This window comes from Oncorhynchus masou, chromosome 11, assembly GCF_036934945.1.
Source record: "Oncorhynchus masou masou isolate Uvic2021 chromosome 11, UVic_Omas_1.1, whole genome shotgun sequence".
Taxonomy (NCBI): Eukaryota; Metazoa; Chordata; class Actinopteri; order Salmoniformes; family Salmonidae; genus Oncorhynchus; species Oncorhynchus masou.
In genome coordinates, this window is record NC_088222.1 from 4,669,907 (window position 1) to 4,693,583 (window position 23,677).

Here is a 23,677-nt window from a genome sequence, read left to right on the forward strand (position 1 = left end):
GGGCTGGGCTGCATGTCACTGTAGTGGGCTGCATCTCACTGTAGTGGGCTGCATCTCACTGTAGTGGGCTGTAGGCTGCATGTCACTGTAGTAGGCTGCATCTCACTGTAGTGGGCTGCATCTCACTGTAGTGGGCTGTAGGCTGCATGTCACTGTAGTAGGCTGTAGGCTGCATCTCACTGTAGTGGGCTGCATCTCACTGTAGTGGGCTGCATCTCACTGTAGTGGGCTGCATCTCACTGTAGTGGGCTGCATCTCACTGTAGTGGGCTGCATCTCACTGTAGTGGGCTGCAGGCTGCATGTCACTGTAGATGGCTGCATCTCACTGTAGTAGGATGCATCTCACTGTAGATGGCTGTAGGCTGCGTCTCACTGTAGTAGGCTGCGTCTCACTGTAGTAGGCTGCGTCTCACTGTAGTAGGCTGCGTCTCACTGTAGTAGGCTGCGTCTCACTGTAGTAGGCTGCGTCTCACTGTAGTAGGCTGAAGGATATCTGGATCTCCATTCACCTTGTTGTTTTCTGTGTTGGTTTGCTGTTAATGTAAGTTGTGTAAATATAGATTGTGTCTTTATTTGATGTACTGGACCTACTACCTCGTACCACTGTTCTGTTCACCATTAGTTTTCATTCCCAGTTCTGAGCCAAACTGCTATTCAGTATTTTTGTTTGCATGCATGAATAACTACGCTACTGTTTTCAGCGTTTTGTTGGCATTATTTTTGATACGACAGCTCTGTGGAGGGCACATTTACGTAGGCTGTTTGTAATAGCATAATTGCCCATAAAAAATGGCTGTAGGGGGAATTCCATTGTGCTGATACAGCGCAGCAGAGATGGGCTACAGATTTGAAAAGCACTCCGTGATCTTGGAGTCTCGGCATTTGATCGTTATGTTTATTATGGGATAGAATAATTTATAGATGCAGGATTCAATATAATTCCAATGTAAGAACCGCCCCAAAAAATATTAATGTAGCCCCCTCTGTGATTTCAACAGCCCCCTTAGTCACTTCATCCTGGTGCGGGTCTGCAGTGTGACCTTTGACCCCTAGGACCAGTGGTGTGACCCCCTCCCTAGGACCAGTGGTGTGACCCCCCCCCCTAGGACCAGTGGTGTTAGGACCAGACCCCCCTCCCTAGGACCAGTGGTGTTAGAACCAGTGGTGTGACCCCCCTAGAACCAGTGGTGTGACCCCCCCCTAGAACCAGTGGTGTGACCCCCAGGACCAGTGGTGTGACCCCCCTAGGACCAGTGGTTGACCCCCCCCTAGGACCAGGACCAGTGGTGTGACCCCCAGGACCAGTGGTGTGACCCCCCTAGGACCAGTGGTGTGACCCCCCCGTAGGACCAGACCCCCCCTAGGACCAGTGGTGTGACCCCCCCCCCAGGACCAGTGGTGTGACCCCCCCCTAGGACCAGTGGTGTGACCCCCCCCCTAGGACCAGTGGTGTGACCCCCCCCCCTAGGACCAGTGGTGTGACCCCCTAGGACCAGTGGTGTGACCACCCCCCTAGGACCAGTGGTGTGACCCCCCCTAGGACCAGTGGTGTGACCCCCCCCCTAGGACCAGTGGTGTGACCCCCCCTAGGACCAGTGGTGTGACCCCCCCCCTAGGACCAGTGGTGACCCCCCCCCGGGACCAGTGGTGTGACCCCCTCCCTGGGACCAGTGGTGGACCCCCCCCAGGACCAGTGTGATTTCAACCCCCCCCTTAGTCACTTCATCCTGGTGCGGGTCTGCAGTGTGACCTTTGACCACTAGGACCAGTGGTGTGACCCCTCCCTAGGACCCCCCTAGGACCAGTGGTGTGACCCCCCCCCTAGGACCAGTGGTGTGACCCCCCTAGGACCAGTGGTGTGACCCCCCCCCTAGGACCAGTGGTGTGACCCCCCTAGGACCAGTGGTGTGACCCCCCTAGGACCAGTGGTGTGACCCCCCCCCTAGGACCAGTGGTGTGACCCCCCCCTGTGACCCCCCTAGAACCAGTGGTGTGACCCCCCTAGAACCAGTGGTGTGACCCCCCCCCTAGGACCAGTGGTGTGACCCCCCCCTAGGACCAGTGGTGTGACCCCCTAGGACCAGTGGTGTGACCCCCCTAGGACCCCCCCTAGGACCAGTGGTGTGACCCCCCCCTAGGACCAGACCCCCCAGGACCAGTGGTTTGACCCCCCCCAGGACCAGTGGTGTGACCCCCCCCCCAGTGGTGGACCAGGACCAGTGGTGTGACCCCCCTAGGACCAGTGGTGTGACCCCCTTAGGACCAGTGGTGTTAGGACCAGTGGTGTTAGGACCAGTGGTGTGACCCCCCTAGGACCAGTGGTGTGACCCCCCTAGGACCAGTGGGTGTGACCCCCCCTAGGACCAGTGGTGCGACCCCCCCCCCTAGGGTGTGACCCCCCCCTAGGACCAGTGGTGTGACCCCCCCCCTAGGACCAGTGGTGTGAGGACCAGTGGTGTGACCCCCTAGGACCAGTGGTGTAGGACCAGGACCCCCTAGAACCAGTGGTGTGACCACCCCCCTAGAACCAGTGGTGTGACCCCCCCTAGAACCAGTGGTGTGACCCCCCTAGAACCAGTGGTGTGACCCCCCTAGGACCAGTGGTGTGACCCCCCCTAGAACCCCCCCCTAGGACCAGTGGTGTGACCCCCCCTAGGACCAGTGGTGTGACCCCCCCCTAGGACCAGTGGTGTGACCCCCCCTAGGACCTAGGACCAGTGGTGTGACCCCCCCAGGACCAGTGGTGTGACCCCCCCAGGACCAGTGGTGTTGTTTTTGAATTATTTTTGTGTTTGTGTAATATGAGGGAAATATGTCTCTCTGAAATGGTCATACATTGGGCAGGAGGTTAGAAAGTGCAGCTCAGTTTCCACCTCATTTTGTGGGCAGTGTGCACATAGCCTGTCTTCTCTTGAGAGTCTGGTCTGCCTACGGCGGCCTTTCTCAATAGCAAGGCTATGCTCACTGAGTCTGTACATAGTCAAAGCTTTCCTTAAATTTGGCTCAGTCACAGTGGTCAGGTATTCTGCCACTGTGTACTCTCTGTTTAGGGCCAAATAGCATTCTAGTTTGCTCTTTTTTTGTTAATTCTTTCCAATTCTTTCCAAATTATCTTTTTGTTTCCTCATGATTTGGTTGGGTCTAATTGTGCTGCTGTCCTGGGGCTCTGCGGCGACTGTTTGTGTTTGTGAGCAGAGCCCCAGGACCAGCTTGCTTAGGGGACTCTTCTCCAGGTTTATTTCCTCTGTAGGTGATGGCTTTGTTATGGAAGGTTTGGGAATCGATTCCTTTTAGGTGGTTGTAGAATTTAACGTCTCTTTTCTGGATTTTGATCATTAGCGGGTATCGGTCTAATTCTACTCTGCATTATTTGGTGTTCTACGTTGTAGACGGAGGATATTTTTTGCAGAATTCTGCGTGCAGTCTCAATTTGGTGTTTGTCCCATTTAGTGAATTATTTGGTGGTGAGTGGACCCTAGAACTCACAACCAAAAAGAGCAATGGGTTATATAACTGATTTCAAGTCTTTTTTTACCAGATCCTAATTGGTCTTCTTGCCTTGTCTCTTAGATCGTTCACAGCTTTGTGTAAGTTACCTGTGGCTCTGATGTTCAGGCCAAGGTATGTATCGTTTATTGTGTGCGCTTTATGGCAACGGTGTCTAGATGGACTTTGTATTTGTGGTCCTGGCAACTGGACCTTTTTTGAAACACCATTATTTTTGTCTTACTGAGATTTACTTTTAGGGCCCAGGTCTGACAGAATCTGTGCTGAAGATTTAGGTGCTGCTGTAGGCTCTCCTTGGTTGGGGACAGAAGCATCAGATCATCAGTAGACATTTGACTTCAGATTCTAGTAACGTGAGGCTTGGTGCTGCAGACTGTTCTAGTGCCCTCGCCAATGTTGAAGAGGGTGGGGCTTAAGCTGCATCCCTGTCTCACCCCACGGCCCTATGGAATGAAATGTGTTTTTTTGACCAATGAACTGTAGGTGAATCATGGATTGTCATTTTGGAGTGACTTTTTTATTGTATTGTGTTTTTTGCCTATTTTAACCACACACTTGTTGTTTGTGTACATGGATTTTAGAATGTGATAAGGGATTTTTATGAATAATGACTAAATTATGTATACATTTAAATCAGAACTATAACTAAACAGAATACTACTATGTTACTGTATGGATGTATGAATCTTATCATAATCATAATACTGAATGTAATGTGTGTAGTTTTAGTCAGGAATTAGAACAAGGACTTTCTGTTCCTTGTTAGAAACTAATGAAGCCATCGTCAGACCGGCTGGAATGCTGTGTTCCTTACAGGACATTCTGTCCCACTCAGGGAGGGGAGAGACCTGGGGCTATTAGTAGATTGTTTAACAGGTGGCAGACAATGTGGGAAGGCTTGTGAACTTTACTGCCATTGTATCTGAGAGGAGGAGAGACATTTATGATGAAATACGAGGTATATATGTTATTATGGGGAGAGCTCTCGGGAAATAAACGCTACTGATTAATTTTGAGACTGGTCTCTGTCCATTTTATGCGAATCTTACAAATTCTTAGAAACGGACAGAGTGTTTTAATTGAATTGGTTAATGAACATATAGGAGTTAAATTCCTCTAACAAAAATATTTTCTTCCATCAATTTGTATTGCAGACCCTCATGCCAAATTGAGTCAAAAGCTTTTTTGAAATCAACGACGCATGAGAAGCCTTTGCCTTTGTTTTGGTTTGTTTGGTTGTCAATTAGGGTGTGCAGGGTGAATACGTGGTCTGTCACGGTAATTTGGTAAAAAGCCAATTTGACATTTGCTCAGTACATTGTTTTCACTGAGGAAATGTACGAGTCTGCTGTTAATGATAATGCAGAGGATTTTCCCAAGGTTACTGTTGATGCATATCCCACGGTAGTTATTGGGGTCAAGTTTGTCTCCACTTTTGTGGAATGGGATGATCAGTCCTTGGTTACAAATATTGGGGAAGATGCCAGAGCTAAGGGTGATGTTAGAGTTTAAGTACAGCCAATTGGAATTCGTGGTCTGTATATTTTATCATTTAAGATATCAACAACAACACAGGCCTTTTTGGGTTGGAGGGTAGGCTCAGGTTTTCTGGGTCTCTGTTTTTGGTTGGACAGGTTTCTCAATTTCTTTCCTAGATTCTTGCATTCTTCATCAAACCATTTGTCATTTTTAACTTTCTTTAGGTTTTCTGCTTGAAATTTTTAGATTTGATAGGGAAGCTGAGAGGTCAAATATACTGTTTAGGTTTACTACTGCCAAGTTTACACCTTCACTATTACAGTGGAACGTTTTGTCCAGGAAGTTGTTTAGGTAGATTTCCACTACTTTCCTTACAGCATTTCTTAATATTATTCAGCTCCTTTTGGCTTTGATGCCTCATGATTGAGTATTGCTCTGTTCAAGTAGACTGTGATTTTGCTTTGATCTGATAGAGGTGTCCGTGGGCTGACTGTGAATGCTCTGAGAGACTCTGGGTTGAGGTCAGTGATAAGGTAGTATACAGTACTAACAGCCAAGAGATGAGCTATAGGTGTACCTACCATAGGAGTCCCCTCGAAGCCTACCATTGACTATGTACAGACCCAGCGGGCGACAGAGCTGCAGGAGTTGTGACCTGTTTTTGTTGGTTATGTTGTCGTAGTTGTGTCAAGGGGGGCATATTGGGGAGGGAATGCTGTCACTGTCAGGTGTTTGTCCCCCTGTGTGCTGAGGGTGTCAGGTTCCTGTCCAGTTCTGGCATTTAGGTCGCCACAGACTAGTACATGTCCCTGGGCCTGGAAATGATTGATTTCTCCTCCAGGATGGAGAAGCTGTCTTCATTAAAGTATGGGGATTCTAGTGGGGGGGTATAGGTAGCACACAGGAGGACATTTTTCTCTGTTAAGATCATTTCCTTTTTGAATTTCTAGCCAAATGTAAAATGTTCCTGTTTTGATTAATTTAATGGAGTGAGTTAGGTCTGCTCTATACCAAATTAGCATACCCCCTGAGTCTCTTCCCTGTTTCATATCTGGTAGTTTGGTGGATGGGACTACCAGCTCTCTGTAACCTAGAGGACAACCAGTGGGTCCGTCTCCACTATACCACCCACCTGGTAGTGTGGTGGATGGGACTACCAGCTCTCTGTAACCTAGAGGACAACCAGTGGATCTGTCTCCTCTATACCACCCACCTGGTAGTTTGGTGGATGGTACTACCAGCTCTCTGTAACCTAGAGGACAACCAGTGGGTCCGTCTCCACTATACCACCCACCTGGTAGTTTGGTGGATGGTACTACCGGCTCTCTGTAACCTAGAGGACAACCAGTGGGTCTGTCTCCTCTATACCATGTTTCATACCTGGTAGTTTGGTGGATGGGACTACCAGCTCTCTGTAACCTTGAGGACAACCAGTGGGTCCATCTCCTCTATACCAGGTTTCTTTCTCTGTCTCTCTCGCTAAAAACCTTTCACTCCTTTTTTAAAACATTTCCATTAATGAATTCTGAATGTCATTACATATTTAGGGGGACATCCAAAAAAGCTTGTATTTAGTCCTAAAACCCTAAAATGATTTTCCATCGCACGGATCTGTTGCTGTCTTTTTAAATGCCCATTTCTCTGTGTCGTTTCAGTCCCTCGAGCCCCAGAGATGGAGGTAGGGGACTGTCTGGTGTTAGACAACACGGTGTCTGTAGCCTGGAAGATGCCAGTGGAGGACAGCAAGATAGACCACTACATACTGGAGTACAGAAAGACCGACCACGAAGGACTGCCACGCATCAAAGACGAACGGTGCTGGGAGGTGGTGGACAACATCAAGGCCACAGAATACTCACTGTCCGGTACGGAGCTTGAGTAGGGCCCACTGTAGCCTGGTCCCAGATCTGTTTGTGCAGTCTTGCCATCCCGTAGCTTTGTCCCAGATGACAGTCTTGCCAACTCCTATGGCCATTGTCATGCCACTTGGCAAGATGGCACAAACCGATCTGGGACCGGGCTAAGACTGCAGTGTTTTCATGCAGCTTCTTGTGTTTAAAATATGACTAATCTATATCGCTTTGCTTCACCTTTTTGTAACTTTATCAAACTCTGAAAGTTTGTTCACCTACAGAACATCATGAACCTGTACAGATAATGTGCTGTTCATCCTCCAGGTTTAAAGTTTGACTCGAAGTTCATGAACTTCCGGGTACGAGCTTGCAACAAGGCAGCAGCTGGAGAATACTCTGATCCAGTTACCCTGGAAACCAGAGGTGAGACTGTTAGTTACCCTGGAAACCAGAGGTGAGACTGTTAGTTACCCTGGAAACCAGAGGTGAGACTGTTAGTTACCCTGGAAACCAGAGGTGAGACTGTTAGTTACCCTGGAAACCAGAGGTGAGACTGTTAGTTACCCTGGAAACCAGAGGTGAGACTGTTAGTTACCCTGGAAACCAGAGGTGAGACTGTTAGTTACCCTGGAAACCAGAGGTGAGACTGTGTTGTCTTGGATCAACAATTATGTAGTTATTACGTTATTGGTATCAGATTGACTGGTTGGTTGATTGATTCCCTCCCCAGCGTTTAACTTCGGTTTCGACTCATCGTCGTCCCATCTGAACCTGAAGGTAGAGGACAGGAGTGTGGAGTGGGACCCCCAGGGAGGCAAGGTGCTGGAGAGCAAGGTCAAGGGCAAGGAGAACAAGGGCAGGTGAGAACTGAACTGGAACACACACAATGTGTCCCAAATGGACCCTTACACCCTACGCACTGAGATATGAGAGGATTTGATTGGTATAAGCAATATGGTGAAACTTCCAGTGAGCCTGTCAATAGGAAGGCTGGAGCTTATTACCATATTGACTGCGCCTGTCAAATACTCTCAGATCTCCACTAGTTCATCGGACTTAGGGTCTAGGGTTACATTTGGGATTGGGCCTTATCTTAATTTGACCTTGAACTGCCATTGAAATAGCTTTTTTTCAGTCTTGCCATCCTGTAGCTTTGTCCCAGGAGTTGCCATCTTATGGTCATTACCTAGCCTGGTCCCAGATCTGTTTGTGCAGTTTTGCCAACTCCTATGGTCATTACCTAGCCTGGTCCCAGATCTGTTTGTGCTGTCCTGTCAACTCCTATGGCCATTACCTAGCCTGGTCCCAGATCTGTTTGTGCAGTCTTGCCATCCTGTAGCTTTGTCCCAGATGGCAGTCTTGCCAACTCTTATGGCCATTACCTAGCCTGGTCCCAGATCTGTTGGTGCAGTCTTGCCAACTCCTGTGGCCATTACCTAGCCTGGTCCCAGATCTGTTGGTGCAGTCTTGCCAACTCCTGTGGCCATTACCTAGCCTGGTCCCAGATCTGTTGGTGCAGTCTTGCCAACTCCTGTGGCCATTACCTAGCCTGGTCCCAGATCTGTTGGTGCAGTCTTGCCAACTCCTGTGGCCATTACCTAGCCTGGTCCCAGATCTGTTGGTGCAGTCTTGCCAACTCCTATGGTCATTGACACATTAGTCATCACTACAAAACATTTTGGAAGCATTTGTCAGTAACCATATATGGGTTTATATAGAACAGAATAAAATGATCCCAGCAAACCAGCGTGCATACCATATCGCCTACCAGCTTGCATACCGTACAGCCTACCAACATGCATACCGTAAGAATACCAGGCTACCAGCGTGCATACCGTAAGGATTCCAGGCTACCAGCGCGCATACCATAAAGATCACTGGACTGCAACAGCTCCAGTTGATTTAATAGTGGCTCAGGTCACGTGACCAAGGTCAACTTGTGGGTGTGCTACTTCTTTATTTCTGTGCTGCTGTTGACCTTGTTGATCTGTTGATGGAATTGTGTCACTATGGATATAACACCTCATTGATACGGTTACAGTCCTATTTTGTCAACAGAAAGCAGTTTATATTCATAAATGGTGCCTATTCCGAACCTCATTCTGTATGCTGTGGTGTCCCACAAGGCAGCTGCCTAAGGCCCTATTATGTAATTGCTGTATGCAGAGGATCTCCCTCTGGTGCGCTCCAATTGTATAGCAACCCTGTTTGCTGACGATACCATTGTCTATGTAACAGGAAATGATGTAAAGCAGCTGAAAGAGGTTATTTTGAAGCTGACATAAGTATTTTAAATTGGATAACCCAAAACAAATGAGCGGGAAATATAAAAAATAAAAAAACCTAAGTCAATGCTAATATGTACGAAGAGGACAAGGAAGACATTACCCTCCTTACAGCTGTCAGTTGGGAGGACAGCCATAGAAGAGGTTTCAGAGACGCAGCTGTTAAGTGTGCTGCTAGACAACAGTCTCTCTTGGTCATCACACATTTCACAGCTTTGTAACAAAAATCCTTGGCGTCTCCTGTATGATTTGCGAAATACACTACATGACCAAAAGTATGTGGACACCTGCTAGTCTTGTATCTCATTCCAAAATCATGGGAGAGATTTCATTCTAAATCAACTCCTATGGTCATTACCTAGCCTGGTCCCAGATTGGTTTGTGCAGTCTCGCCAACTCCTTTGGTCATTGACACATTAGCATGACAAATAAGACCAAAGGAGGTGGCAAGAATGCACAAACATATCTGGGACCAGGCTAGGTAATGACCATAGGAGTTGACAGGACAACACAAACAGATCTGGGACCAGGCTAGGTAATGACCATAGGAGTTGGCAAGACTGCACAAACAGATCTGGGACCAGGCTAGGTAATGATCATAGGAGTTGGCAAGACTGCACAAACAGATCTGGGACCAGGCTGGGTAATGATCATAGGAGTTGGCAAGACTGCACAAACAGATCTGGGACCAGGCTAGGTAATGACCATAGAAGTTGGCAAGATGGCACAAACAGATCTAGGACCAGGCTAGGTAATGATCATAGGAGTTGGCAAAACTGCACAAACAGATCTGGGACCAGGCTAGGTAATGACCATAGGAGTTGACAAGACAACACAAACAGATCTGGGACCAGGCTAGGTAATGATCATAGTAGTGGACAAGACAACACAAACAGATCTGCGACCAGGCTAGGTAATGATCATAGTAGTGGACAAGACAACACAAACAGATCTGGGACCAGGCTAGCATTGAAGTGCCATTCTTAGATGTCACATTCTTCTGTGTTTGTGTCATGGTGTCTTGTGTTGTCTATCTGCTGCTGAGGGGCGGTTTGAAAAGAGACCTTTTGTCAGAAGCAGCCGGTCACTTTAGAGGCTCATGTTTTATTAAAAGGCTTCCTCTCCTATCTTGGGTTTCCACTTGCAGCGTTGTCTGTCAAAAACGCTGTTTGTCAAGTTGAAGCGTAATGTCCTTCAAGACAAACGCATTTCTTACTTTGTAAAGTTCCATCGTTGATACTCTCAGAAAATGTAATTGTAGGCCGAAGCTCCCTCTTAAAGAGAGTTCAGGGTAGTAGTCTCTGGATGTGGAAAGACAACTACTGAAGGTTTGGTTTACAATGTAAAATGTGCATTATTTAGTGCCGAATGGAATCTCTTTTAGGGTCTTTTTAAATAGCAAAGTCCATCATGACTCCCACACAATGTCTTTGTTTTGACCTGCTGTTTTTGTTGATTCTTTGTGTTCGTCAACAGCGCTCATCTTACCAATCTGAAGAACATGTCAAGGTGACCATGTGTGACTTCTCAGCTGTAGGGTGTGGCATTAGGCTACCTGAATGTAGCGTCAAGCTGCCGTGTAACCAGTGGCAATATTAGGTAGAAGACCGCCTGCGTTCAAGTTTGTACACTCCGACATTCGCTTTCATATAGGCTGTTCTGCACATCAAAGTCCCTTTTCGGGTTTCTGTGTGAACAGTTTAGGCTACAAAACCCATTTCATAACGTTTGCTCTTCTAGTCTAAGAGAAACCTCCTGAAATGACCGGTGGTTTCTTTGTGTGCCGGACTTGAAGGAGACATCTACAGATGGAAATTGGTTGCTTTTTTTTTTTTTTATAAACTCTTAATTTAGGTCAAATTAATGAATTGGGGGAAATTCGATTTTGGTTTGCCGGGGCCTCCCACAAAGAATACAATGTGTTGTTATTCTGTCCTGAACCATTAAAAGACTCCATCTGTCGATGCCATCTTTCCTAACTGTTTCTCTTTCTGAAAACCTCAGGCTATATTCCTTTTTTCCCTTGGTCCTTTTAAAGAAATTATAACAAACTAAATAAACTTCTATCCCTAGGCGACCCATCTCTGTTACACAATTAATGTACAATTTAGTATCACCGAATTTATTTTTGTTTTTTACTAATTTCTCTTATGCTTGCAACAAATGGTTTTGGTGAGTAACAATTCACTCAACTGTAGTAAGTATAGAAACTGTATAATGTCCGTATTTGTCCAGTCATTCATTCCATCATATCATGTTCCCAAAATCACAATGAGGTCCACTTTTGGCTACGGTAATTGTTTTCCAAGTTAAAACGGACAAATCAGCAACGTGAAAACAGCTAGTTTTTTTTCTATAAATACAAAAAAAAACAGAAAAAAATTGCTTGTTATTTAGTTCTCGTTTTTTTGCATATAAACAACAAAAAAACTGGGTGTGGGTGTGGTTAAATGTGTAATGCCTGTCATTGGGCAAATGCACAACCTTCACTTCCGGTCCCTTCCAAATAAGAGTTCACCTTTCTAAATGCCTTCTATTAATCTACTATATTTTAAATCATCAATTTAATAGCTATTTATGTATTTATTAATGTCAAGATAAAGCTATATTTCTCCATTTCTATTTAAGATTATGAGATACTCTACTGTAACGATTGTGTTTATTGACCTATTAATGAACTGATGTCACTGTAACTGTTTAGCTAACTGATATGTCCTAGCGCACTAGTTAACCATTTGGTAATCTGAGCATCCTCGACTTTCACTTCTGAAGAGGTATCATTTCAGAATGAGAGGTACTGTCGCTGTGCTGGTATTGGTCTTCTGTCTGTTGAGGGCGTGGAAAGGAGACGAGTGGAGGGTTTCAGAGAATTACATAATTCAACAGAGGCACAATGAAGAGGTAGAGAGAGCAGGGTGAGAGATTCAGATTACGAGCCAAAGGTTTGAGGCTACAGAGACTTACAAATGACAGGCTAGTCCACCACTCACACCCCTGCAGTCCTCTCCCCTGTCTGCCAGGTACCGACTCACACCCCTGCAGTCCTCTCCTCTCCCCTGTCTGCCAGGTACTGACTCACACCCCTGCAGTCCTCTCCTCTCCCCTGTCTGCCAGGTACTGACTCACACCCCTGCAGTCCTCTCCTCTCCCCTGTCTGCCAGGTACTGACTCACACCCCTGCAGTCCTCTCCTCTCCCCTGTCTGCCAGGTACTGACTCACACCCCTGCAGTCCTCTCCTCTCCCCTGTCTGCCAGGTACTGACTCACACCCCTGCAGTCCTCTCCTCTCCCCTGTCTGCCAGGTACTGACTCACACCCCTGCAGTCTTCTCCCATCTGCCAGGTACTGACTCACACCCCTGCAGTCTTCTCCCATCTGCCAGGTACTGACTCACACCCCTGCAGTCTTCTCCCATCTGCCAGGTACTGACTCACACCCCTGCAGTCTTCTCCCATCTGCCAGGTACTGACTCACACCCCTGCAGTCTTCTCCCCGCCCCCCACCCCTAACATGTAGGGGAGATCTAGGTCTGTATTGAAACAGTGTCTCAGAGTAGCATTGCTGATCTAGTATTAGTGATCAGGTCCCCCTTGTCCATGTAATCAGGAGCTGCAGCTGCTATTTCATCCCTGATAAACACTGAGGGGTCCACTGATTGGCTAAAGACTGAGGAGGGGTCCACTGATTGGCTAAAGACTGAGGAGGGGTCCACTGATTGGCTAAAGACTGAGGAGGGGTCCACTGATTGGCTAAAGACTGAGGAGGGGTCCACTGATTGGCTAAAGACTGATTGAGGAGGGGTCCACTGATTGGCTAAAGACTGAGGAGGGGTCCACTGATTGGCTAAAGACTGAGGAGGGGTCCACTGATTGGCTAAAGACTGAGGAGGGGTCCACTGATTGGCTAAAGACTGAGGAGGGGTCCACTGATTGGCTAAAGACTGAGGAGGGGTCCACTGATTGGCTAAAGACTGAGGAGGGGTCCACTGATTGGCTAAAGACTGAGGAGGGGTCCACTGATTGGCTAAAGACTGAGGAGGGGTCCACTGATTGGCTAAAGACTGAGGAGGGGTCCACTGATTGGCTAAAGACTGAGGAGGGGTCCACTGATTGGCTAAAGACTGAGGAGGGGTCCACTGATTGGCTAAAGACTGAGGAGGGGTCCACTGATTGGCTAAAGACTGAGGAGGGGTCCACTGATTGGCTAAAGACTGAGGAGGGGTCCACTGATTGGCTAAAGACTGAGGAGGGGTCCACTGATTGGCTAAAGACTGAGGAGGGGTCCACTGATTGGCTAAAGACTGAGGAGGGGTCCACTGATTGGCTAAAGACTGAGGAGGGGTCCACTGATTGGCTAAAGACTGAGGAGGGGTCCACTGATTGGCTAAAGACTGAGGAGGGGTCCACTGATTGGCTAAAGACTGAGGAGGGGTCCACTGATTGGCTAAAGACTGAGGAGGGGTCCACTGATTGGCTAAAGACTGAGGAGGGGTCCACTGATTGGCTAAAGACTGGAGGAGGGGTCCACTGATTGGCTAAAGACTGAGGAGGGGTCCACTGATTGGCTAAAGACTGAGGAGGGGTCCACTGATTGGCTAAAGACTGAGGAGGGGTCCACTGATTGGCTAAAGACTGAGGAGGGGTCCACTGATTGGCTAAAGACTGAGGAGGGGTCCACTGATAGGAAAAGGCCCATTTAGTCAATGATGGTGGAGATACTTTTTAGTTTTATTGAAATGTGTCCATCTATGATATTTTATTATATATTATACATGGAATATATATCATTTTGTACAACATGTGTGACCGTAGTGTTTTCGTGAGACAAGTTCACAAGCCTCTCGTCTCAATCCTATCTAAGGACACAACCCTGTCGGTCCTGGCTCCTCACACCCTGTCGGTCCTGGCTCCTCACACCCTGTCGGTCCTGGCTCCTCACACCCTGTCGGTCCTGGCTCCTCACACCCTGTCGGTCCTGGCTCCTCACACCCTGTCGGTCCTGGCTCCTCACACCCTGTCGGTCCTGGCTGGCAGACCTCACACCCTGTCGGTGCTGGCTCCTCACACCCTGTCGGTCCTGGCTTCACACCCTGTCGGTCCTGACTCCTCACACCCTGTCGGTCCTGACTCCTCACACCCTGTCGGTCCTGACTCCTCACACCCTGTCGGTCCTGAACCTCACACCCTGTCGGTCCTGACTCCTCACACCCTGTCGGTCCTGACACCTCACACCCTGTCGGTCCTGACTCCTCACACCCTGTCGGTCCTGACTCCTCACACCCTGTCGGTCCTGACTCCTCACACCCTGTCGGTCCTGACTCCTCACACCCTGTCGGTCCTGACTCCTCACACCCTGTCGGTCCTGACTCCTCACACCCTGTCGGTCCTGACTCCTCACACCCTGTCGGTCCTGACTCCTCACACCCTGTCGGTCCTGGCTCCTCACACCCTGTCGGTCCTGGCTCCTCACACCCTGTCGGTCCTGGCTCCTCACACCCTGTCGGTCCTGGCTCCTCACACACCCTGTCGGTCCTGGCTCCTCACACCCTGTCGGTCCTGGCTCCTCACACCCTGTCGGCCCTGGCTCCTCACACCCTGTCGGCCCTGGCTCCTCACACCCTGTCGGCCCTGGCTCCTCACACCCTGTCGGCCCTGGCTCCTCACACCCTGTCGGCCCTGGCTCCTCACACCCTGTCGGCCCTGGCTCCTCACACCCTGTCGGCCCTGGCTCCTCACACCCTGTCGGCCCTGGCTCCTCACACCCTGTCGGTCCTGACTCTGGCTCCTCACACCCTGTCGGTCCTGACTCTGGCTCCTCACACCCTGTCGGTCCTGGCTCCTCACACCCTGTCGGTCCTGACTCCTCACACCCTGTCGGTCCTGACTCCTCACACCCTGTCGGTCCTGACTCCTCACACCCTGTCGGTCCTGACTCCTCACACCCTGTCGGTCCTGACTCCTCACACCCTGTCGGTCCTGGCTCCTCACACCCTGTCGGTCCTGGCTCCTCACACCCTGTCGGCCCTGGCTCCTCACACCCTGTCGGCCCTGGCTCCTCACACCCTGTCGGCCCTGGCTCCTCACACCCTGTCGGTCCTGGCTCCTCACACCCTGTCGGCCCTGGCTCCTCACACCCTGTCGGCCCTGGCTCCTCACACCCTGTCGGCCCTGGCTCCTCACACCCTGTGCCGGTCCTGACTCTGGCTCCTCACACCCTGTCGGTCCTGACTCTGGCTCCTCACACCCTGTCGGTCCTGACTCTGGCTCCTCACACCCTGTCGGTCCTGGCTCCTCACACCCTGTCGGTCCTGACTCCTCACACCCTGTCGGTCCTGACTCCTCACACCCTGTCGGTCCTGACTCCTCACACCCTGTCGGTCCTGACTCCTCACACCCTGTCGGTCCTGGCTCCTCACACCCTGTCGGTCCTGGCTCCTCACACCCTGTCGGTCCTGGCTCCTCACACCCTGTCGGTCCTGGCTCCTCACACCCTGTCGGTCCTGGCTCCTCACACCCTGTCGGTCCTGTCTGCCTACTGGCTAAGCCTTTGTCATTCCCTGTCTGCCTATTGGCTAAGCCAGGTCTTCCCTCACACCCTGTCGGCCCTGGCTCCTCACACCCTGTCGGCCCTGGTCCTCACACCCTGTCGGCCCTGGCTCCTCACACCCTGTCGGCCCTGGCTCTCACACCCTGTCGGCCCTGGCTCCTCACACCCTGTCGGCCCTGGCTCCTCACACCCTGTCGGCCCTGGCTCCTCACACCCTGTCGGCCCTGGCTCCTCACACCCTGTCGGCCCTGGCTCCTCACACCCTGTCGGCCCTGGCTCCTCACACCCTGTCGGCCCTGGCTCCTCACACCCTGTCGGCCCTGGCTCCTCACACCCTGTCGGTCCTGACTCTGGCTCCTCACATATTTCTTGTGCCACAGTACACACCATTACTGTAGTAATGTCCAGTAGTTTCATGCAGACCTAAAACACATTCACAGTATTGACGATGCTTTCATGGATATCAACATTTCAGACAAAAAAAGGCTTATTTAATGAACTTGAATTGTATGTAGTAGCCTATTAAATTCTACTTGATGGCAGTATTGAGACATAATTAACCCTGGAGCCTATATGAACCCCATTGGTATTTCAAGTGTTATTGTCACGTGCAGTGAAATGCTTAACTTCCATGCTCTACCCAACAGTACGGTAATCAATATCAAAATAGTATAACTAATATATATATATATATATATAAAGAAATAAATGTCGATGAGTGACACTTTAAAAACATAAGACTTTGTATCATCATGCCTTATTCATAGTTATATTACATTTAGCCCACCCACTAGCCATCCAATCCTTGCATTGAATTCCTCAACTCCCTATCACGGCACCTGGAGGGAGAGCATTGCAGTTCCTCAACTCCCTATCACAGCACCTGGAGGGAGAGCATTGAATTCCTCAACTCCCTATCACAGCACCTGGAGGGAGAGCATTGAATTCCTCAACTCCCTATCACAGCACCTGGAGGGAGAGCATTGAATTCCTCAACTCCCTATCACGGCACCTGGAGGGAGAGCATTGAATTCCTCAACTCCCTATCACGGCACCTGGAGGGAGAGCATTGAATTCCTCAACTCCCTATCACAGCACCTGGAGGGAGAGCATTGAATTCCTCAACTCCCTATCACGGCACCTGGAGGGAGAGCATTGCAGTTCCTAAACTCAGGCCTGTTCCTCTGATGTGCTTTGAAAGAGAGGTGAGGAATGGAGGAAACCAAGGACAGAGGAAGCGAGGACGGAGGAAGCGAGGATTGGAAGGCTAGTGGGTGGTTATATAACCATAAATAAGGTTTGTAATGGGTAAATAAACATTCAGATACAAAAATATCTTCTAATTGTCAATCTAAAATAGAAATGGAGAAATATCTTAATCTTGGCATTAATCAGTGGTGGAAAAAGTACACAATTGTCGTAATTGAGTAAATGTAAAGATGCCTTTTTAAAGGAAAATGACTCGAGTCAAAGTAACTGAGTAAAAATAAGTCAAACTATCTTGTTTTAAATGTACTTAAGTACAGTGGTGGAAAAAGTACTCAATTGTCATATTTAAGTAAAGATACAAAGTAAATGCGATACATCAAATTCCTTATATTAATCAAGCCAGACAACACAATTTAATGTATTTATTTTATTTATGGACAGACCGGGACACATTCCAACACTCTGACAGTATTTGTCATTCCCTGTCTGCCTATTGGCTAAGCCTTTGTCATTCCCTGTCTGCCTATTGGCTAAGCCTTTGTCATTCCCTGTCTGCCTATTGGCTAGGCCCTTGTCATTCCCTGTCTGCCTATTGACTGAGTCCATCAGTCATGTTCCAGTTGTTGTCCCCAGTCCCCTGATCATAAGAGGTGGACAGTAGATGGGCCATGCATTCATCCACAGCTGACCTCCTCCAAGCGCTGACTGAATACAACAGAGATCCTAGGAATCCTTGTGGACAACCAGCCAGAATAGAATGGAAGAGGAGTAATTTGGTTGCAGCAAAGTTGCACACTGCCAGGCCCCCTAGATCAGCCAGGTCTCTGTAGATCAACCAGGTCTCTGTAGATCAGCCAGGTCTCTGTAGATCAGCCAGGTCTCTATAGATCAGCCAGGTCTCTGTAGATCAGCCAGGTCTCTGTAGATCAGCCAGGCCTCTATAGATCAGCCAGGCCTCTGTAGATCAGCCAGGCCTCTGTAGATCAGCCAGGCCTCTGTAGATCAGCCAGGTCTCTGTAGATCAGCCAGGTCTCTGTAGATCAGCCAGGTCTCTATAGATCAGCCAGGCCTCTGTAGATCAGCCAGGTCTCTGTAGATCAGCCAGGTCTCTATAGATCAGCCAGGTCTCTATAGATCAGCCAGGTCTCTATAGATCAGCCAGGTCTCTATAGATCAGCCAGGTCTCTGTAGATCAGCCAGGTCTCTGTAGATCAGCCAGGCCTCTGTAGATCAGCCAGGCCTCTGTAGATCAGCCAGGTCTCTGTAGATCAGCCAGGTCTCTGTAGATCAGCCAGGTCTCTATAGATCAGCCAGGTCTCTATAGATCAGCCAGGTCTCTGTAGATCAGCCAGGTCTCTATAGATCAGCCAGGTCTCTATAGATCAGCCAGGTCTCTATAGATCAGCCAGGTCTCTGTAGATCAGCCAGGTCTCTGTAGATCAGCCAGGTCTCTGTAGATCAGCCAGGCCTCTGTAGATCAGCCAGGCCTCTGTAGATCAGCCAGGCCTCTGTAGATCAGCCAGGTCTCTGTAGATCAGCCAGGTCTCTATAGATCAGCCAGGTCTCTGTAGATCAGCCAGGCCTCTATAGATCAGCCAGGTCTCTATAGATCAGCCAGGCCTCTATAGATCAGCCAGGTCTCTGTAGATCAGCCAGGTCTCTGTAGATCAGCCAGGTCTCTGTAGATCAGCCAGGTCTCTATAGATCAGCCAGGTCTCTATAGATCAGCCAGGTCTCTATAGATCAGCCAGGTCTCTATAGATCAGCCAGGTCTCTGTAGATCAGCCAGGTCTCTGTAGATCAGCCAGGTCTCTGTAGATCAGCCAGGTCTCTGTAGATCAGCCAGGTCTCTGTAGATCAGCCAGGTCTCTGTAGATCAGCCAGGTCTCTGTAGATCAGCCAGGTCTCTGTAGATCAGCCAGGCCTCTGTAGATCAGCCAGGTCTCTGTAGATCAGCCAGGCCTCTGTAGATCAGCCAGGCCCCCTAGATCAGCCAGGTCTCTGTAGATCAGCCAGGTCTCTGTAGATCAGCCAGGCCTCTGTAGATCAGCCAGGTCTCTGTAGATCAGCCAGGTCTCTGTAGATCAGCCAGGTCTCTGTAGATCAGCCAGGTCTCTATAGATCAGCCAGGTCTCTATAGATCAGCCAGGTCTCTATAGATCAGCCAGGTCTCTATAGATCAGCCAGGTCTCTGTAGATCAGCCAGGTCTCTGTAGATCAGCCAGGTCTCTGTAGATCAGCCAGGTCTCTGTAGATCAGCCAGGTCTCTATAGATCAGCCAGGTCTCTGTAGATCAGCCAGGTCTCTGTAGATCAGCCAGGTCTCTATAGATCAGCCAGGTCTCTATAGATCAGCCAGGTCTCTATAGATCAGCCAGGTCTCTGTAGATCAGCCAGGTCTCTGTAGATCAGCCAGGTCTCTGTAGATCAGCCAGGTCTCTGTAGATCAGCCAGGTCTCTGTAGATCAGCCAGGTCTCTATAGATCAGCCAGGTCTCTATAGATCAGCCAGGTCTCTGTAGATCAGCCAGGCCTCTGTAGATCAGCCAGGCCCCCTAGATCAGCCAGGCGTCCGTAGATCAGGAAGGCCTGTGTTAATATGTTAAATAGTAGCAGGTATTAAAATGGAAGATCTACTTCCCAGATGTATTTTTTTATGTGACGGAAGCTTTAGGCCCGATACATTATCACTGCATATTGGCTTTGCTTGAATTGCCCTGCCAATGCATTGTTATTCTGACCCTTTTAAAAATATATATATATATTTCAAATTTTGTTGACTACAAAGTGTTGACAATACTGAATAAGAACTGAAACATGAAGTCACTCATAAAAACAGCATCTCTTTGTTGTATTGGTTGACAGTCTCTCTCTAGTCGTGGGGTTTAAAACGTTTAAAATCTCACAGTCTCAACTTTGCGGTAGCTTTCCTTTATGTTGCTACGTTACTGCAGACACGGTAATCTGAGCCATCCGATTGGCCAGCGGTAGGCCTATAGTACACTTGATTTCCTCTCTGGGTCCACCGGGAAGGAAGAGTTTGAACCCGCAGACACATGAAATGGTTCAAAATGGCAGCCGTGTATCTACCCGGCGGTGCAGGACAGCTGAATCAGGTGCACCTACCGTCAACAGCCTGAGATGAACGAACAACAAAATAGGAACACAAAGCTTTATCGTTGCGTTTTTTACACAAATGTTTGCCGATCGACGAGGGAGATGCCTTGGAGATCGACCAGTCGATTGCGATTGACAGCGACCGTCGCTGTATTCCGGCCTCGTCACAGCACTGGTCCTAACAAGTCCAGTCGTATCCTTCCATCCCCTCAATTTCAACCGTAAATAGTCCCTTACATTGAGATCACTTCAAACACAATAACTCATTTGAATTGCTTTTTTGTTTCTCCTCTCACTTTGTCTGTTACCCTTGTTTGCTTGTGTCTAACACCACTACGCTTGAGTTTGTTTTGAAGAGGTGTTCAAATACCCACTTCATCCATATCATACTAGTTTCTCTTTCTGGTTTACCAATCTTCTGTCAGCTGGATTGGAGCTTGGAGATGAATATCTAGCCGACAGTAGATTCTACACAGCATCCGTTTTCCACTCTGCTCTGTTGTCTGTAATCACAGGGGGTTGGTGGCACCTTCATTTGGGAGGATGGGCTCGTTGTAATGGCTGGAGTGGAATCTGTGGAATGGTATCTTTTTTTAAAATTTATTTTACCTTTTTATTTAACTCGTCAAGTCAGTTAAGAACACATTCTTATTTACAATGACGGCCTACCGGGGAACAGTGGGTTAACTGCCTTGGTCAGGGGCAGAACGATAGATTTTTACCTTGTCAGCTCGGGGATTCAATCCAACAACCTTTTGGTTACTTGCCCAACGCTCCAACCACTAGACTACCTGCCACCTCTACATTCTAACCACTAGGCTCGCTGTCGCTCCCTGAGTTTGATGCCATTCCATAGTCTCTCTGTTCCAGACATTATTATGAGCAGCAGCCGATCGTCATCAGTCAAATGTCAGTGTGTTATTGTTGTGTCCTCCCTTCCTCTCCGTTGTAGAAGTGGAACTCCGTCCCCCAAGAGGACGTCAACGACACGGTCGCCCGCCATCAGAGGAGGCAGAGACCGGTTCACTGGAGAGTCCTACACGGTGCTAGGTAGGGCAACACACTCATCCCTCTGCCACACACACACACCGTGCTAGGTAGGTCAACACGCTCATCCCTCTGCCACACACACACCGTGCTAGGTAGGGCAACACACTCATCACTCTGCCACACACACACACACCGTGCTAGGTAGGGCAACACGCTCATCCCTCTGCCACACACACACACACCGTGCTAGGTAGGGCAACACGCTCATCACTCTGCCACACACACACACCGTGCTAGGTAGGGCAACACACTCATCACTCTGCCACACACACACCGTGCTAGGTAGGGCAACACACTCATCACTCTGCCACACACACACACACCGTGCTAGGTAGGGCAACACGCTAGGTAGGTCAACACATCACTCTGCCACACACACACCGTGCTAGGTAGGGCAACACGCTCATCACTCTGCCACACACACACCGTGCTAGGTAGGGCAACACACTCATCACTCTGCCACACACACACACACCGTGCTAGGTAGGGCAACACGCTCATCACTCTGCCACACACACACCGTGCTAGGTAGGGCAACACGCTCATCCCTCTTCCACACACACACCGTGCTAGGTAGGGCAACACGCTCATCACTCTGCCCCACACACACACCGTGCTAGGTAGGGCAACACACTCATCCCTCTGCCCCACACACACACACCGTGCTAGGTAGGTCAACACACTCATCCCTCTGCCCCACACACACCGTGCTAGGTAGGGCAACACGCTCATCACTCTGCCCCACACACACACACCGTGCTAGGTAGGGCAACACACTCATCCCTCTGCCCCACACACACACAACCACTCTAGGTAGGTCAACACACTCATCCCTCTGCCCCACACACACACACCACTCTAGGTACATCAACACACTCATCCCTCTGCCACACACACACACACACACACACACTGTGCTAGGTAGGTCAACACACTCATCCCTCTGCCCCACACACACACCACTCTAGGTCGGTCAACACACTCATCCCTCTGCCCCCCCCCCCCCACACACACACACACACACACACACACTGTGCTAGGTAGGTCAACACACTCATCCCTCTGCCCCACACACACACACCACTCTAGGTACATCAACACACTCATCCCTCTGCCACACACACACACACACACACACACACACACACACACACACACACTGTGCTAGGTAGGTCAACACACTCATCCCTCTGCCCCACACACACACACACACACCCCTCAGGTAGGTCAACACACTCATCCCTCTGCCCCACACACACACCACTCTAGGTCGGTCAACACACTCATCCCTCTGCCCCCCACCCACACACACACACACACACACACACACTGTGCTAGGTAGGTCAACACACTCATCCCTCTGCCCCACACACACACCACTCTAGGTAGGTCAACACACTCATCCCTCTGCCCCACACACACACACACACACACAGACACACACACACACACACACACACCACTCTAGGTAGGTCAACAACGTTACCACATCACTGTACCTGGTCAACACTACCAAACGTACATGTATTTTAATGTGCCATGTATTCCTATATTGGGCAATCTGTCCACGGGATCCATATCTATGACTGGGTAAACACAACCAACCCATAATGACTGTCGGGTAGCTGAGCCAATAGGGCTGCTTACCCAGACACTGATTAAACAGCAATAAGTACAGGATCAGGTATAATCTGTGTCTGAGAAGCCAGTCCGTTGTGTAATTGGGTGTCTTGAGACACACCCCTAAAACTCTACCCACGTCATTAGTAGGTGAATTTGGCCCACGGGTGACTGGTAGGTATATTTCACTGGTCACCCCCAAAGCCAATTCCTCTTTTGGGCATCTTTCCTTCCAGTTCTCTGCTGCCAATGGCTGGAACGAACTGCAAATATCACTGAAGCTGGAGACTCATATCTCCCTCACTAGCTTTAAGCACCAGCTGCCAGAGCAGCTCACAGATCACTGCACATAGCTCATCTGTAACCAGCCCATCCAACTACCTCATCCCCATACTGTTATTTATTAATTTATCTTTGCTCTTTTGCACCCCAGTATGTCTTCTTGCACATTCATCTTCTGCACATCTCACTCCAGTGTCTAATTGGTATATTGTAATTACTTCACCACCATGGCCTATTTACTGCCTTACCTCCCTATTCTTGCCTTATTTGGACACACTGTACATAGACTTTTTGTTTTATTTTGTTCTCCTGTATTATTGACTGTATGTTTTGTTTATTCCATGTGTAACTCTGTGTTGTTGTATGTGTCGAATTGCTACGCTTTATCTTGGCCAGGTCGCAGTTGCAAATGAGAACTTGTTCTCAACTAGCCACCTGGTTAAATAAAGGTGAAATAAGAAATACATTTTTAAAAAACCACTATATATAATAATGATATAAACTATGCCTCTGGAAGCAACGTCGGCACAAGAACTGTTTGTCTGGAGCTTCATGGAATGGGTTTCCGTGGCCGAGCAGCTGCACACAAGCATAAGATCACCAAGCGTCGGCTGAAGTGGTGTAAAGCTCACTGCCATTGGACTCTGGAGCAGTGGAAACGTGTCCTCTGGAGCAGTGGAAACGTGTTCTCTGGAGCAGTGGAAACCTGTTCTCTGGAGCAGTGGAAACC

The 23,677-nt window shown here is 49.1% G+C and overlaps 1 protein-coding gene across 4 annotated transcripts in view; it reads left to right on the forward strand.

Moving 5' to 3' along the window:
• The window catches only part of fsd1l (fibronectin type III and SPRY domain containing 1-like), a 69,476-nt gene that overhangs the window by 40,136 nt on the left and 5,663 nt on the right, over positions 1 to 23,677 (forward strand). For 3 of the 4 annotated variants that reach the window (XR_010456769.1, XM_064977244.1, XM_064977245.1), the window contains exons 7-11: positions 6,643 to 6,852; positions 7,165 to 7,263; positions 7,571 to 7,700; positions 10,602 to 10,634; positions 20,948 to 21,045. Coding sequence is in view for 3 of the 4 variants with exons in the window: in XM_064977244.1 (XP_064833316.1) it covers positions 6,643 to 6,852; positions 7,165 to 7,263; positions 7,571 to 7,700; positions 10,602 to 10,634; positions 20,948 to 21,045 (570 nt within the window). In the remaining variant the exon portion in view is untranslated. The remainder of the gene's footprint in view (positions 1 to 6,642; positions 6,853 to 7,164; positions 7,264 to 7,570; positions 7,701 to 10,601; positions 10,635 to 20,947; positions 21,046 to 23,677) is intronic. The other variant, XM_064977246.1, reaches the window with a different exon arrangement.